At 44.1% G+C, this 18,455-nt stretch overlaps 1 protein-coding gene across 8 annotated transcripts in view; it reads right to left on the reverse strand.

The window, feature by feature from the left end:
• The window catches only part of SIPA1L2 (signal induced proliferation associated 1 like 2), a 251,449-nt gene that overhangs the window by 111,580 nt on the left and 121,414 nt on the right, over positions 1–18,455 (reverse strand). For all 8 annotated transcript variants that reach the window (XM_044942017.2, XM_044942019.2, XM_044942020.2 and 5 more), the window contains one exon: positions 7,855–9,570. In XM_044942017.2, the coding sequence (XP_044797952.2) occupies positions 7,855–9,331 (1,477 nt within the window). In that variant the 5' untranslated portion in view covers positions 9,332–9,570. The remainder of the gene's footprint in view (positions 1–7,854; positions 9,571–18,455) is intronic.

Genomic DNA, 18,455 nt, shown 5'->3' on the forward strand with positions numbered 1-18,455 from the left:
CATGAAGGACTTCTATAAGGTACATATTTCTTTCATTGTACTTGTCACCAAAAATCATAAGAAAAAAATGAATAGGGCACAAAAGCTGCCTTCAGAGAGTTCAGTGAAGATGTGGGGGCCACAGCACCAAGGACATCCCAAATAGTCCCTCACCTTAACCTGAAAATGTCAAGGGGCGGGGGAGATTTAAAGGGGATGTCTTGTGCATTTCAATACAGATAGCAGAAATAGGAAATCCTGCAGCTTGACAATCCTCCTGCCTCTCAAGCCTGAGAAAGATACTCATGGCAAGTATGTAGAGGAAGGGCTGTACAAAACAGACGCCTTGTTAGTTTTCGCTCTGTTTTAAACACTGGAGTCGGCAGTTTGCAGAATCCTATGGCAGTTGGATAAAGTAACAAAAACCTGTAGGGTTGCTACTCAAGAACCATATTTGTTTCTTCTTTCTTATTTTAAAGATTCTGATTGTAAATATATCATGAGAATTTATAACAAAATTTTTTTTAAATTAGGTAAACGATTTAAAAATTTTTTGATTTACAGAAAAGTTGCAAAGATAGGAGAGTTCTCTTATACCACTCACCCAGCTTTCAAGCTGTTAACACCTTACATACTTTGGTTTATTTGTTCAATTAATGAACCAACAGTGATATATCATTATTAACTGAAGTCCATAGTTTGCTCAGATTTTCTTACTGTTTACCTGATGTCCTTCTCCTGTTTGAGGATCCCACCTAGGACACCACATGACATTGTCATCCTGTCTCTTTAGGCTCCTCTAGAGTAACGGTTTCTAAGACGTCCCTTTTTTTTGATGACCATGGCAGTTTTGAGAAGTACTGGGCAGGGATTTTTCTAGAATATACCTCAGCTGTGATCTGTTTAATGTTTTTCCTTAAACTGACTGAGGTTATGTGTTTGGAGAGGAAGACCACAGAAATGCCACTCCCATCGCATCAAGGGTATAAACCACCCACATGGTTTACTGCTGTTGACGCTGACCTGGATCACCTGCTGGGGAAGTGTGTGTCAGACTTGTTCCCTCTTCACACACCCTGCCCTTTACAGGTGAGTGAGCACAGCCCACATTTAAGTGGAGAAGGGGAAGGCTATGACTTAAATTTTTATAATGTTCCAAATTTTATAAAATGTAAATATTTTTATAATAACTTGCTTTTCAAGTAAAGATCTATTATTAAAATGAATATTCATCACTATGTTTTACATGAGTAGGTTTATAGATGTGAGACATAAATGTCTATTTCTGTGCTCCTGGCAAGTTCATAGGTCTTTTTTGTTTAAAGTAAAGCAAATACAGTCATTAACTCTCCTGCCCAGGGCATGGCTGGCAAACACCTGGCATCTCCCCACGTGCCCATGGGGGACGATGATCACTGACCATGACTCAGCGTGCTAATGCAGCTCTGTACACAATGACAGAAGTGTCCACGAAGAAGCATGGGCAGCCAAGGCAAGCTCCACGGCACCCAGCGGAGAAGGACACCTTTACACACGTTTATCTGCAAAAGAAAAGGCCTAGCAGGATAAAGAGGAACTGTTCCTGGGAATTCTCTCTCACAGACTGGAGTAGTTTTCCTTCTTTTTTCTTTGCTTCTCTACCTCTTCTTATTTTCCCACAGTGATCATACAACATTTATATGCCATTTAAAAATTATAAACCAAAAGAGCATATTAAAAAGTGAAGATATGCTTTGGTTTTTCTGTGTGCAGATGTGAGAGTTGGACCATAAAAAAGGCTGAGCACCCAAGACTTGATGCTTTCAAATTGTGGTACTGGATAAGACTCTTGAGAGTCCCTTGGACTACAAGGAGATCAAACCAGTCAAGCCTAAAGGAAATCAACCCTGAATATTCATTGGAAGAACTGATGCTGAAGCTGAAGCTCCAATACTTTGGCCACCTGATGCCAAGAGACAACTCACTGTGAAACACCTGATGCTGGGAAAGACTGAAGGCAAAGGGAGGAGGCGGCAGAGGATGAGATGGTTAGACAGTATCACTGATTCAATGGACAGGAATCTGAGCAAACTACGGGAGATAGTGAAGGACAGGGAGCCTGGTGTGCTGCAGTCCATGCAGTCCACGGGGTCGCAGAGAGTCAGACACGACTTAATGACTGAACAACAACAACAAACCACCCCCACCAAAAAAAAGAATAAATATTGTCAATCTTAGTATTTTCCCCCCACATTCATAGAAACACACGTTCCTAAACCAGACAAGTGGCCTCCCAAGACAATGCTCCTAAAGGCTCAGACACAATTCTGTCATTTCTCACTTCACTCCTGAGTTATCAAAGAAGTGCGGTTTTATCCTTCTATTTGACCTCTGTTCACTGCGAAGTGACTTATTTCACCTTCTGGAGTCATTCTCTGTGTGTGTGACCTGAATTAAAGCACTGAACAGCTTTAGAACTCATCGGAGCAACTCTCAGGTGTACAACTACCTAAAAAGCACAGGACACACAGAAATCCACAGCCTCTCTGTGCTGTGCGAGTGGCTGTGGCTCCAGCCACACTGGGGACAGCCAGTTGCTCACTAGCGGCTCTACGTGGCTCAAAGCCCCCAGGGGTCTGCTGCGTTCCAAGGAAAGCTAAAGGGAGTTCCCACCAAGTCCACAGCGGGAATCTCCCTCCATCCAGCAGGCCTTAGTTCCCAAGAGGAAACCATAAGTTCACTAGCGTTCCATGATGTGAACAGCAGCCTAGCCCAAAGCACCCCGGTCATCACCGGTAGAAGGAAGGGACATCAGGGAGCATTCACCAGGCTGGCTACAATCCCCATGCTCTTTCCAAAAGCTGCTTCACTGAAGGCTACAAACGGATTTGCCCAGACAAGCAATACTACCCACAGGGCACCATGGCAGGCCACTCCCCTACATAAATCCTTTTGCAAAGTTATTCAAAGCCGTTCGGTGACTCTGTGTCACAGGAATACACGTCGGCACAAAACACAGCCATTTCATGTTAACTGCTCAGTAGAGAGTCCACCACCTTATTAGAGGTTGGGTCTTTAAACCTTTCCCAGAGACTGGGAGCCATGTCATTCTTTTGAAAATGAAGTTTCACAGAGAACAATGAAGAATCATGAAGGAAAATAAAAGGCATTCTGGAAAGTGTCAAAAGATTCCGTGACAGCCCTCTTCCAAAGAGAACTGAGCAAAGGGAAAAGAGAAAGGGGTAAGAAAAAAGCTACCTGCAAAACACCCTCCCTATCTGGGCCAGTCTGCCCGGGGCCCCTGCTCCTGAACAATGCTGTTCCTCCAATGTGTGACATGTTGGGGGTTATTCCAATGGTTGAAGCTGGTATGAATCTGGCTTGATGCAAAAATGAGGGGAAATCATTAACTCAATCATTGCACTTTATCTGGCAGACATATGCTTTTAAGCATGTGGTCCTTGGAAAAAGCCTGGCTCCATTCCCACACAGAGGAAGCCTTAGCCACCTGGCCACCAGAAACCCAGGCTGCTGCCTCTGCCTTTAGTCCTTAATGGCTGGACAGAGAGACCAGCCAGAGCATTAGCAGCTACTATTGTCGCTGACTGCATTTTGAAGTCTCATGGGCCCACAGGAAAGAGCTAAATATAGGAGGAAGCAAGCACAATCCATGGCTACAGGAGCGAGCTGAGCACCAGGGCTGGGCAGGCTCTGATTGTCTCCTCCTGCTCCCTCCTGGCCCCAGGTCCCATTAGCTGTAAACAGAGTGCCCAGTACAGAACCACAGCACACAAGACAAAGGACCTTGGTGACGGCTGCCCGGCACCCTCATTGTGCAGGCTTTGCTGAGCAGTCTAGGATTTAGCTGTCTGGCTCATTCGCAGACCCAGGGGGAGCCCGGGGAGCCCAGCAGGCCCGAGCTTTCAAGCCACACGTCTACGCTGATCTACAACTCATCCACAGGTCCTCTGTGCTCAGATTTTTTTCTTTTTTATGTTTCATTTCACACTCAAATCCACCAAGTTTAATGGTGTCATTTCTAAAGTCCAAGAAAATCCTGAGAAGCAAATCAGAAAAAGTGGAGAAAATAAGCCACTCACAGACAGCTCTTTCTAATCATCAGGAAGTGACAGTAAGAGTTCAAGAGAAAAACTACAAAAAGCAGTTAAGAGGATTAACAGAATCTGGCAAACTTAAATCATCTCTTGGAATAGACCCTAAGGACATTAAATGGATCAGAGGCTGGCAACCTTGGGTGCAGAAAACATTGGTTTTTTATTCTGTATACACTCTGTAGACTTACTACACTAAGATATGCAAAGAAATGCAAATGAGATGCCAGCAGTAACTATCTGTATAAATATGCATCATACATAAACACATATATATCCTTTTTTTTACATCCTGATGTTTTAAAGGGTGAAGCACCAAAACTACTTACTAAACTCAATTTGCCAGCACGACTCACTGCCTAAGGATTTCAGGGCATAATAATTCTAAGAGACTATTTTATCACTAGCATCGACAGCCAAAGCTTCATCAATTAAAAAAAAAAAAAAGAGCTTAAGCAGGAAGTCTGTTTCTCCATGGTTCAGTTCAGTTCAGTCATGTCCGACTCTTTGCGACCCCATGAACTGCAGCACGCCACGCCTCCCTGTCCATCACCAACTCCCGGAGTTCACCCAAACTCATGTCCATCGAGTCAGTGATGCCATCCAGCCATCTCATCCTCTGTCGTCCCCTTCTCCTCCTGCCCCCAATCCTTCCCAGCATCAGAGTCTTTTCCAATGAGTCAACTCATCGCATGAGGTGGCCAAAGTACTGGAGTTTCAGCTTTAGCATCCAAAGAACACCCAGGGCTGATCTCCTTTAGAATGGACTGGTTGCATCTCCTTGCAGTCCAAGGGACTCTCAAGAGTCTTCTCCAACACCACAGTTCAAAAGCATCAATTCTTTGGCGTTCAACTTTCTTCACAGTCCAACTCTCACATCCATACACGACCACTGGAAAAACTATAGCCTTGACTAGACAGACCTTTGTTGCCAAAGTAATGTCTCTGTTTTTGAATATGCTGTCTAGGTTGGTCATAACTTTCCTTCCAAGGAGTAAGAGTCTTTTAATTTCATGGCTGCAGTCACCATCTGCAGTGATTTTGGAGCCCCCAAAAATGAAGTCTGACACTGTTTCCACTGTTTCCCCATCTATTTCCCATGAAGTGATGGGACCAGATGCCATGATCTTAGTTTTCTGAATGCTGAGCTTTAAGCCCACTTTTTCACTCTCCTCTTTCACTTTCCTCAAGAGGCTTTTTAGTTCCTCTTCACTTTCTGCCATAAGGGTGGGGTCATCTGCATATCTGAGGTTATTGATATTTCTCCCAGCAATCTTGATTCCAGCTTGTGCTTCTTCCAGCCCAGCATTTCTCATGATGTACTCTGCATAGAAGCTAAATAAGCAGGGTGACAATATACAGCCTTGACGTACTCCTTTTCCTATTTGGAACCAGTCTGTTATCCCTTTCCAAAAACAACTACACTTCTACCTCGAGAGCATCCATGAGCAGAGTTTTATAATGCATTGCCCCTGAGGGCCATGATTTATTTCTGGCATAGACTAAAGAGAAGGTCCAGGGTTCTGTGAGTTCACTGGCTCTAAGGCAACAGCTCACATTGGTGATACTGAGGGACCAGGGCTGAGATGGGAGTGCAGGGGACATAGTCGGGAAACCAACATGTTGACAACATTATTTCAGTCATACCACGTCATCAGTACAAGAACAACTCAAAGTATATGACCAGTCACCATTCCAGTGTCTGCTCATTTAGCTATGGGTGCTTATCAACATTACATTCACTTCATTAATTTATATGACTTCATAATATTGTGATTATGGATCGGTTAAATTTAGATTGATGCAAAATTAGGGGATATTTATTCATTTAATAATTATTCATTTAATAATTCATTTATTCATTTAATAAATGTAAGCATGTAGTCCCTAAGAAGGCCCCAGGGACTATGTGGATGGAGTGACCTTCTGAGGTCAGAATTATATCACCTCATGGAACAGATCCTAAGGACATTAAATGGATGAGAAGGTGGCAAGCCTGGGTACAGAAAACATAGGCTCTTTACTCTGTATACATTGTGTAGACTTACTACACTAAGATATGCAAAGGAATGCAAATGAAATGCTGGCAGTAAGTATTCACTGACCTAACCCCAAACCTAACCCCAAAATAGCTGGAGTCAGACTGCAGACAAGCATTCTGAAGATAGAAACCAATACTAAACAAATTCAGAGTGCAGTCAGCTCGAACTTATTCATGCCAGTGGCAGGATGATTTCCTCAGGAAGGAATAGGAGGAGAGCCTCCCCCAGCTGGCTGGGCCACCTCCACCACCTCAGCGCTCTAAGGGGAATCTCAGGGTGGAGGGGGTGGCAAGGGAACCTCGTACAGAAAAAGAAGTCCCAAAGAGTATGTCGTGAAGGAAGGGGAAAGGAAGGCAGTCACACCCACTAAGAAGGTCGGGTGAGAGTCCCAGGGTGTTTGATTCCACATGTTTTACTTATGTGTGTGTAAAACATGTTTCTCTGTAGGTCTCTGACACAGAGTGGATTCTCATGTCTCTGGAATAATTGAGGACACATTGAAAGGCTGAAGACTGAATCACATAATTTCTTGTACTTTTTTTTTTGGTCGTGCCACACATCCTAAAATATCACACAGTATTTTAATGCCCTGACCAGGGATCGAACCCATGCCCCTGGCACTGGAAACATGGAGCTCTAACCACTGGACCACCAGGGAAGTCCTCAACTACATGACTTCTGAGGGATGTATCCTTCAAGGACATACAAACAAAAGCAAACATCAATTGTCAGATATTACACATACTTAAAGAATTTCTAAAATAACAATAGCAAAGAATTATTTGTATCTTAACCTTTAAGCCTATTTGTAAAAACACAAGAAACCTGAATCTGCCCGTCCTACTAATTTATACATTCATACATTCTTTCAACAAGATTTGCTCAACACTTCCAATATGTACAACAATGCAGCAGGAGCTGTGAAGACATAAAATGTAAAAGATGAAGCCAAGGCACAGGAGAAAAATACAGAAAAAGCTAGAGGCAAAAGAACAAGAATTATTCATTGTTCACAGTATGAAAGACTATTCAGAGGATGAAAGAGCAATAGACTTGATCAATGAAGACACCCTAAATGGAGTAAACCTAAATGGAGTCTGACGTCTGTGATGCTCACAAATTGGCCGCGAGAAGGAAAGAGTAGGTGTTTCCATATCAGGGACCAGGAATCAGTGAAGGAAGGAACTGGGGATCTCTAAAGAAGAGATAAGGGAATTCCCTGACAGTCAAGTGTCTAGGGGGCTTCCCTGGTGGCTCAGTTGATAAAGAATCCACCTGCCAATGCAGGAGATGCAGGTTCAATCCTTGGGTCAGGAAGATGCCCTGGAGAAGGAAATGACAACCCACTCCAGTATTCTTGCCTGGGAAATCCCATGGACAGAGAAGCCTGGAGGGCTACAGTCCATGGGGTCACAAAAGAGTCATACATGACTTAGTGACTGAACAACAAACAATAAGTGGTTAGGACTTCTGAGCCTCCACTGCAGGGGGCACTGGTTTAATTCCTGGTTGGTGAACTAAGATCCAGCATGCTTCACAGTGTGGCCAAAAGGTTAAAAAAAATTTTTTTTTTTAAATAAGGAAGGATCAGTCCAACAATGATGAAGGCTCCATGATAAAGACCAAGCTCAAGCCCAGGGGACAACGGCCTCAGACCCCCTGATGGTGATGATCTGACACAAAGTCACACGTCGCAAGTGGCCCCAGGGAGGGACCCCGGGACACACGGGGGTGTGTCTTACCTTTGCCATAGAAGAACTTGCGGTAGTAGTAGGCCCCCAGGTCGATGTGCTCAATGACATAGCGCTTCACCTTCTCCCTGTGGATGGGCTGGTTCTCCCTGGGCACCTCCAGGACTGAGACGCCTGCGTTGGTACAGTGAGAGCTGAGCGAAGACTCGAAGGAGCAGCTCTCCCCAGAACTGAAGGATGACGAGTTGGCCCTGGACAGGGCGATCCTCCGGTCACCTTCCCCGCCTGTCTCATTCCGGAAGTAAGGGCAGCTGAGGACCAGGTCATTGCTCTTCCCGTCACCCTCATCGGCATCGAGGTTCTCTTTGGAGTTGAGGTCCTCCTTGCTCCCCAGCGGGGAGTCGCAGCTGCCTGGCGGGCCGGCTGGCATCTGAGTTTGGGATGCCGCTGAGGCCCCGGTGGTGATGTTTTTCCTCTTGCCCACGTTCGCCCTCGTGGCCATGGCTTCGTTGATATTGAACAAGATGCTCTGGACATCATAGTGTGCAAAACAGCGCTGGCAGTTCCAAGGGCGGACCCCCCTCTCAAGACGCCCATCTTCCAGCTCGCAGGCGAACTTGAATGTCTCATGTTCACTTTTCACAGCCCGCAGCTTGCGGAAGAGGGACGTTTCCACTGACTCTGACTTCAACCTCCGTTTGAAAGGCTTGTCCCTGTCTCTCCCCAGGAGGAGGGCGCTGTCCATATAGTCTAATCCTGAGATGCGTACGAACTCGCCTCTAGAAATCTGTGCTGCGGCGTGAAGGCTGGGGGAGATTGCTGGGTCGCAGGGGAAGAACTTGGGAAACCCGAAAGGGGCCATGGCCTTGTGGTCATAGTTCTCCAGCCGATACCCTCGAAGCATAGCAAAAAAGTTCTCCCCCGACAAGCCCTGCCGGTCGATGGACGACGTGCTTCCGTACTCCCTATGCAGGGCAGCCCCTGTATTGGGGTTCACTGCATTTTGGTCTAAGACGTCTTCTGCATCGATGTCACTGATGGTAACATCACTATTGCTTCTCTGTCTTATGGGGTGCAGTCCTCTTTGTGGGGAGTGCACAAAGATGTCCCCAATGGTATACTTTGCCTCCATGAAGTCCAGATCGAGCGGCTCCTCCTGCTGGCCCTCGCTCCCACCATTCTGCCCATTGTGTATAATGGACGTGACACTTTCATAGCTGGTCTGGGACCGGCTTTCCCACAAGGTCTTGCAAGTCAGCTCCTTGGAGCAGTCCTTTTTAGGAGGCCACTCAGACACCCTTGCTCTCACACCCATCTTGGGCATGGCCGGGGTACCATTAGCTGGGCCACCACTCTCATTGGAACTGGAGGCAGTTAAAGAAGTGGTGGGTCCCATGTTGCCATTGATGGCTTTAAATTTTCGAGCAAAATAATCATCTGACTGCATGATTCTGGGAGGATCCTTGAACTTCGAAGAGGCTCTGCCGAGCTTGTGCTTTTCTTCTTGTGACTGCCTGGGGTCACTCATGTCTGCCAAGGCAAGGAGCTCCAAGTCCCACCAGAAAGACTGCTACAGATCTAATTACATTGTTATTTACAAAGGCTTCTTCTAAAGTTGGATTTCCTCTTGTTAACCAAAAGCAAACAACATCCTCAGAGTATGGTTCCCCCAAAACCAACTTGCTTCTCAGTCTGTAATAATTTTGTACACCTCCATCCTCTCCAACAGCATTCCTTAAGACAACTGGCCAGGAGTGCTTCCTTCACCTGAATTAAAAAACAGAAAATAGCCATTAACAATCACTGCAGCTCAAGTTCAACCCATTCCCCATACAGCTTCTTATCTGCCCTTCTCTCCAGTTCCCCCCCAACTGTCAGCAAGTTGCATGGTTCCACATCATGCTCCTCTTTTCCCCAAACACTCTGCCCTCTCACTCTACTTGGCAGCCTAGAATTTACATCACACAGTCAAGCAGCACCCTCCCACCATGGGCCCACATCTGAGCAAAGAGTGCTTCTTCTGTTTCCATGACACCCGCATCCACACTGCCACAGCAGTTTCTCTTACACTCTTCTGGTTTACCGATCAGTCTCCTCCACTAGTGAACTGGAAGCTCCCCTAAGCCAGGAGCTATGCCCTTCATCTCCATATCAACATTATCGAACGATGTAGCTGGGCTTAACTCAGTTAACCAAGCAACATTTCAATTAGTTACAAGAGTAACACAACGGTAATGCCATTGTTTGAGTATTCTTAAAACTGAAATAGGTAAACTCAAAAGGTCCAGCAGCAAAAAGGTCAGTATCAGGCATTAACAATGAGTTTTCAGAATGTTTTCTTGCAAGCAGATAGGAACTCACAGAGACCCTCCTGACAGTGAGGAGTTTCTAAGAATCTGGTGTCAGATTCTTAATCTACTGTACAGCATGGAGAACTCTGCTCGATGTCAAGTGACAGCATGGATGGGCGGGGAGTTTAGGGGAGAATGGATACACGTATATATATGGCATGTATGTAATATATGTAATGTAATACATGTATTCATTTCTTTATAATTTAGATTATCACCAAATCTGTTCCTAGAAACAGAAAAAATGACCACTGAGAAATGAAAGAAAACAACTTCTGGCCTGATAGTTCTCTGCGAAAATGGTATTTGCTGCCCATCTGAAACTATCACAACATTGTTGATCAACTATACTGCAATATAAAATAAAATGTTAAGGAAGAAAAAAAGAATCTGGTGCCTAAACAAGTACAACTTTCTAGTTCATTATGCCAATAGCAACTTGACAAATGTGTGGGGGAAAATAGAAGCTTAGAGATTTAAAACATGATTCACCTTTGTGGCCAGTAGAAAACTTGACCTCATTAACTCTCCTCTTTAATTATAAGTAATTTTTCAATTTATTCTGTTTTTAATTAAACAAAAATATTTTCCAGGTATTACATATTTCCTGAACTCATGGCTGTCAAGGTATCTTGCTGCTGGATAAGGAATAAAAAAAAAAGAATGATTTTACTTCTTCTGAAAACAATGACGAGAATAAAGGCATAATATAGCTAGCTGCTTTCCCTCAGCCTTCACCAAAGCATAAAAAACAACTGTAGTTCAGTCAGGAGTAATGTTAAAATTCCGAATAGCTAAACAGTATAAGGACTCATTCCAATGGGTTCTTAATGACTTTCTGATGACCATGTGGTGATCTCCAGAAATAGCAGATATTATGATGGCAGCTTGCTTTCTTCTCCATTGGAGAAAAATAATAATAAGTTAGAGTGGGCATGACAACATGCTGTCTGCACCCAGGGCAACTTCATAACTGAGGGAATAATGATATTCTAGAATGGGGAAACCAAGGGGTAGTGAGCAGACAGATGCTTTCCATGGATTCAACAGCCCGGGGTCTGCCCAGGGTGCTCAGAGAGGGACCAGAGCTGAAAGCATCTTATCTATTTCATTTACAAGTATTATATTTCAAAGAACCACAGATGATTCTGAATTATAGTTATGCCCTCTATAATTCAGATTATCACCAAATCCTTTCCTGGAAACTGAAAAAATGACAACTGAGAAGTGAAAGAAAACAACTTCTGGCCTGTTAGCTCTCTGCTGAAATGGTATTTGATTCACTGTAGCAGGCGTCTACGTGATGTATGCATTCTATTGATAAGTCCGCGGCCTACTGAACACTCAACAGAATCTGAAAGGGTAAGAATGACGTCTAACGGTTGGCACAGAGCTATGTGAATTCTAGAGCCATTAATGTGACCCTCCTTTTCATTATCTACTACTAATCTGTATCCCTGCTACAGAAGAAAGAACCATGCCCTACTAAGGATCCAGTTCCAAGCACCGAACTGTGATGTTTCTAGAAATACAATCAGGAACTAAGTGCTCACCACCTCAACAATAACAAAATGCACCAAAAGAAACCAGGAGAGAAGGAATGAAAAAAGATAAAAGTTGAAATTAATGGAATGGGGATAGAAAAAACAGACACATCCAAAGGGGGGATTTTTTTTTTAATCTTTATTTTTTTAATTTTAATTTTTTTAACACCGAAAACATTTTGTACTGGGGTCCAGCCAATTAACAATTTTGTGGTGGTTTCAGGTGAACATCAAAGGGACTCAGCCACACATATACATGTATCCATTCTCCCCCAAGCTTTTTTTGAAGAGTAAGAAAATGGATACACTCCTTCCCAAATGTGAAATAAGGGGAAGAAAGAATAATGTTACACAAGTTTGGAAATGAGAGAGGAGACATGATCACACACACACATGTCTAAGTGAAATAAACTAAATGAAAACAATTATACCACAAACAACTCTACAGTAACAAATTTAGAAACACAGAAGAAACTAAGATTTCCTGGCAAAATACAAGCTCCCTAAACTGATCCAAGAATGGAAAATTTAAACAACGTGATTACCACTGAAGAGGACAGAAATATCACCACCCCTTTATTCTCCCATTTGGGTTTCCCTGGTGGCTCAGTGGTAAAGAACCCGCCTATAATGCAGGAAACATAGGTTTAATCCCTCAGTTGGGAAGATCCCCTGGAGCAGGAAATGGCAACCCACTCCAGTATTCCTGCCTGAAGAATTCCATGGACAGAGGAGCCTGGCTGGTTACAGTCCACAGCGCGGCAAAGAGCTGGACACGACTGAGTGAGTGAGCACACGCACAGCACACACAACACGTTTCACATTTGCCACTAACAACTCAAAGTGCTCAAAGTCAAATAGTTCCTGACAGAGTAACTGAATAATACACTTAATCTAAAGCTGCAGCAGAACTCCTGCCAATCCCTTCCTGCCACCTTGTACTCCTGGCCACATTTTCTAGCTTGCCGTAGCTCCCCAAATGAATCTCTAATGACAGAACTATAGAGGGCACCTTTCTTTTAAGAGTATTACTAAAATAGTCATATATTTTAACACTGTGATAAAAATAAAACACCTCAAAACAATGACAGCATTTGTTTTTCAGTAAGCTAAGTGAGAAATCATTATATCATGTAATTATAAAAGTACTGTGGTTCATGGGGAAGAACTGAAACCAGTGTCTTTGAAAAGCAGATGTCAAGACAGACAGAATGGCAAAGGCACTGAAGGGGGTGAAGAGCAGAGAGAAAACAATGGAGAGAATGAAAAGTCAAAGCATGAGCTGGAGTGACCTCTGGAACAATCCAGAATCTGGATTTCTCACTCTGGGTGAGAGGGAGACAGAGCCAGGCACAAGTGTGTGAACATACACAGGACACGCTATACCAGTGAACCAGCCCTGCATGTCTTTTACCCCACAGATGAAAAAGGAAGGGTTCCGGATCAAGCTGTCTGGCTTATAGGAGCCTGAAACACAAGACCTCTCTGTTTCTCATTATTTTTAGCTTTTTCCCTAGTTCTAGCCTTCTTCCTGTTTTCATACAGCATGCAGTTGAGACGTTTCTAAAAGACAGGGATTCACACTCTTAGTAGCAAGTACCTGAAAGCCATGAAGGTGTGATCCAGGAAGCATCCTGCAAACACCTGCACGCAACTCTGTTCTTTGTACTGATCAAATATTTATAATTCTCTGTGCTCAAATCTCGGAGAAGGCAATGGCAACCCACTCCAGTACTCTTGCCTGGTCGCTGAGAGTCGGACACAACTGAGCGACTTCACTTTCACTTTTTACTTTCATGCATTGGAGAAGGAAATGGCAACCCACTCCAGTGTTCTTGCCTGGAGAATCCCAGGGATCGGGGAGCCTGGTGGGCTGCCGTCTCTGGGGTCGCACAGAGTCGGACACGACTGAAGCGACTTAGCAGCAGCAGCAGAAGCAGTGCTCAAATCTACAGTGAATGTCAAGAGTAGGGCAGCGTGCCATGCAGCTGACTGTCATGATTCCCAAAATGATGGAAGGGATAGGAAAAGGATGACATTTCAGAGAAGAGCCTTGAAACAGTAGCCTGCAGAAATGCAAGGGCTCTGACTGGCCTCCAGACAAAGCAGAGAGCACACAGTTACAGGCCGGCACCACTTCAGAACTGGGAAAATGCAACCCGCAAAGCACAGAACTCTCTTTACCCAAAGTCGTGCAGCGGGTGTTTAGTCTGACACTAGTGTGAAATACACGCCAATTATCAAGGTTGGTTCTGTCCTTGGCATCCCCTGTCCCAGTCCCCGTAGCAGCCGCTGAAAGACCTTCTTGCCCCAGCATCTCAGCAAAAACTGCAGCTTCTTACTTCTCAGATAACAAAGAAGCCAACCCATTTCTTTTGACTTCTGTCATCACTTAATGAACTTACCCTCTTCTGACCCTGTTTCCCCAGACAGCGCGCTCCCTTTCCTTGAGTGCGTTTTTAATGTCAAGGACATCCTCCCCTAATAGTTTCCAATTATTCTTATACTACATTAAATTCTATGGATTTTGCTCTTGAGGGGGGAAAAAAAAAATCAGAAGGTGTAACCAGTACTCTGTGAGCGTTTTAAAATCTACATGCAAAGCTGTCTGACTTCACAGGTTGTGGGGCAGCCTTGAGAGAAAGGGCTGAAGACCCAGCAAAAGGCCACTCAGAGAAACTAAAGAATTTCAGAGCCAGAAGGACCAAGGTGTTCTCATTCTAATGGTCTTGGTAATAATTTTTCAAGGACAGAAATGGAGAAAATGTGATATTTAAGCATAGTTGTGTTTAAATAGAATGTTTTTCCAAGTTTTAGATGAGACATCAGTGAGTCTTCAAGAGCAATATTATAGTTACATTTGAGCCACTTACCAGGACTGCATCTGTAGCAAATGGATTGAAAACCACAAAATACTCAAATTACGAGCCTCATTTGGGGAAAAAACGATTAAAATTATATGACAGATTTATAATAAAATATAACTACCATAAAAACATGCATCTTTCATACTCATATTCTATGGATTCTAACACTAACATGTATATCTGAGTAGGTCCATCCTCTCTGTGGCCAGGAAGACGATAGAGGTGAGGTGAGTTCATGCACAAGGTCTAAGCACCTGAGGCACACGTCTCATGATATCATTATGTTCAAGCACATTCAGCCTGGTATCAGTGAAGCTATGACTAAGGAGCTATAAATCAATCCATTAACCTGAATCTTTATCATAGTAGACCAAGAACATCAAGGATATGAAAAAAAATTGACAAATGGGCTACTATCCCATAATGATGATCATAAATGGATATAGACAGTTCATAATAAGCATATTTTGGTTGACCTGGAGAAGGGAATGGCAGCCCACTCCAATATTCTTGACTGGAGAATCCTATGGACAGAGAAGCCTGGCAGGCTGCAGTCCATGGGGTCGCAAAGAGTCAGACACAACTGAGTAACTTAGCAACACACAGCACGTACGGACATGAAAATTCATTCTTAGCCATTTATCTTGAATTAAACATTCAGTTCAGTTCAGTCTCTCAGTCGTGTCTGACTCTTTGTGACCCCATGGACTGCAGCACGCCAGGCTTTCCTGTCCATGACCAACTCCCGGAGCTTGCTCAAACTCATGTCCACTGAGTCAGTGATGCCATCCAACCATCTCATCCTCTGTCGACCCCTTCTCCTCCTGCCTTCAATCTCTCCCAGCATCAGGGTCTTTTCCAATGAGTCAGCTCTTCCCATCAGGTGGACAAAGTACTGGAGTTTCAGCTTCAACATCAGTCCTTCCAATGAATATTCAGGACCAATTTCCTTTAGGATGGACTGGTTGGATCTCCTTGCAGTCCAAGGGACTCTCAAGAGTCTTTCCCAACACCACAGATCAAAAGCATCTATCCTTTGGCGCTCAGCTTTCTTTATAGTCCAAGTCTCACATCCATACATGACTACTGGAAAAACTATAGCCTTGACTAGATGGACCTTTGTCGGCAAAGTAATGTCTCTGTTTTTTAATACGCTGTCTAGGTTGGTCAAAACTTTTCTTCCAAGGAGTAAGCATCTTTTAATTTTATGGCTGCAGTCACCATCTGCAGTGATTTTGGAGCACCCCAAAATAAAGTCTGCCACTGTTTCCACTGTTTTCCACTGAATTAAACATTGGGATGGTACAAAAGATAAATATTGGGGGAAATAAGAATATTAAAAAAGAGAAAAATTCATCTCCTGAGGCTTCATAACATAGGAGTACCCTACAATTTGTGGAGAATAATTCTTTTGGAGGGGGTACTTTTCACACTGGTGTCAAACAACTTTTCAAAGCACTCCATGTTGCTATTTGGAAGACTTTCTCAAGTGATGGCCTTAGAAAAGCAATGCCTTTGGTGTAGTTAAGAACTTCTTCATCAAAGTAAAGTAAAAAGTGTCTGAAGGATTCAGTCTCCACTGGATCCCTGTACTGTGACTCTACCTGATGCTGAATCAGAATCCATGTTTCACATATAATATGGAATAAAAAGTAACACAAATGAACGTACGTGACAAAACAGAAACAGACTCACAGACATAGAAAACACACTGCTGCTGCTGCTGCTACGTCACTTCAGTCGTGTCCGACTCTGTGTGACCCCATAGACGGCAGCCCACCAGGCTCCCCCGTCCCTGGGATTCTCCAGGCAAGAACACTGGAGTGGGTTGCCATTTCCTTCTCCAATGCATGAAAGTGAAAAGTGAAAGTGAAGTCGCTCGGTCGTGTCCGACTCTTAGCGACCTCATGGACTGCAGCCTACCAGACTCCTGCATCTATGGGATTTTCCAGGCAAGAGTACTGGAGTGGGGTGCCATTGCCTTCTCCGAGAAAACAAACTAGCGGTTACCAATGGAGAAGAGGAAGGGAGAGGGGCATATCAGGGGTATGAGACACAAACTACTATGTACTAGTTAAGAAACAAGGCTATATTGCACAGTAGGTGGAATTACAGCCATTATTTAATAATAAATTTAATAGATTATAATCTGTAAAAACACTCAATCTCTATGTTATACATCTGAAACTAACATAATTTTGTAAACATACTATGCCTCAATAAGATTATATCAATTGTAATTATTCTAATTCCTCAAATTCTTTAATCAATAAAAATGACTTTTAATGATTAAAAAAATATCTGTGCTCCATAAAAGGGTCAAACCAAAGGTTTCTTAGGTGGAACTCTTATGTGATTTTCTAAGTGAAGTGGTCACATGCTCCACCAGAGTAGGGTTCTGGCCCACTCTGTTCACCGCTGAACAGGGCCTGGCACTTCGCTGGCACTCATGATTAGCTTCATCCATCCATCTAAACTGTAATGGCTGCAAATCAAACTACCCCAAAGTACTGACTCAACATAATATCAGGGCACATCTATCGGGGCACAGTGATTCTGGATTCTTCTCTTTTTTTGGTTTCTTGGCTGGCCCCTCCTCTGATTTTCTTCAAGAGTTGATGCTCCTCAGGGATTATTCGAGGCTGCCTTCTCTTTTAATTCTGTCCATTTTTCTTGGCAACTCTGGCAGTTTCATGCGAATTTCTACGCTGAGGGATGTCTCCATGACCACAGGGCCACGCTGAGCCGTGACAGCTCACGCCCTCCAGCACAGCCTCTAAGCATCTGCTCCCCCGTCGCCCCACGCCCAGCTCAGGAATGGCACCGCCAGCCCCCAGTGCCCACGCCAAGCAGCCAGGACTCACCCGGCCCTCTGCTCACAGTCCGCGTGTAAACTGCGACCTGTCGGCTTGACCTTCCGACTGTTCTCAAATCCACGCAGACCATGCTGTCTCAACTGCCACCACCACTCTTATTTTTCCTAGATTATCCTAAAACGCTTCACTAATTCCTCAACACAGGTCACGCAGGGTCTGGCCCATGAGTAGCTATCCAGCCCCTTGTCCTGCGGCTCGAACCCCACCCCAGGCCCACACATGCAGCCCTTCATTTGACTTTGCTCACAGGGATCTGCACAGGGTGGCCCCTGCCCAAACGCTCTGCAAGACTTCTTCCCTCCACTCTACTAATAGGTGTCAGAAGTGAGAGCTCAGTTCATAGATTAGTTCTCTGGAAGCCTTCTCAAATTTTACCGCTGATTCGAAAGTTATCTCAATGCAGGCTCCCCTAGCAACCTGCCTCCTTTCTCACCCTATATTAACACCACACACACTATTTTACACCAGCCTGCTCACATGTCACAAACCCCCTCTAGACTCTCAGTTCTGGGCAGGCAGAGAGACTGCTTTGTACGCGATGCTCAGCAAGCAGCCAGGCTCTACCACAGGCTAGCTGAGACCACAGCAAAGTGACTTATCCTTTCTTACCCTCAGTTTCCTATCTGTATAATGGAAATAATCCTTTGATATCAAAGTATCAGCCTAAAGATTTGGTAAGATCCAAATGCCAAGTGCTTGTCTCTATGTTTCCTAAATTCAAAGTCTGAAAGAATATTAGTGGGAAGAATCAATCTATATATGAATGAATATTTATTGATAAACTGACTTCAAATCAAGCAGCTAAAACGAGTTCAACACATCACTGTCCCCAAAGAGTACAGTCATGGTTATAAACCTAACACAGCTACTGTTAACAGATTTACGTGCAAAGACTAACAGAACACAAAGCAGAAACTGAACTGCAATAGCTAAGCTGATTCTCCAAGAGGCAAACAGAAGCTTCCAGAAGATGATCTCAATCTTCAGTCATGTGCCAAATGCTTCCCAACTACA

Source organism: Bubalus bubalis, chromosome 4 (assembly GCF_019923935.1).
Source record: "Bubalus bubalis isolate 160015118507 breed Murrah chromosome 4, NDDB_SH_1, whole genome shotgun sequence".
In the NCBI taxonomy this organism is placed as follows: domain Eukaryota; kingdom Metazoa; phylum Chordata; class Mammalia; order Artiodactyla; family Bovidae; genus Bubalus; species Bubalus bubalis.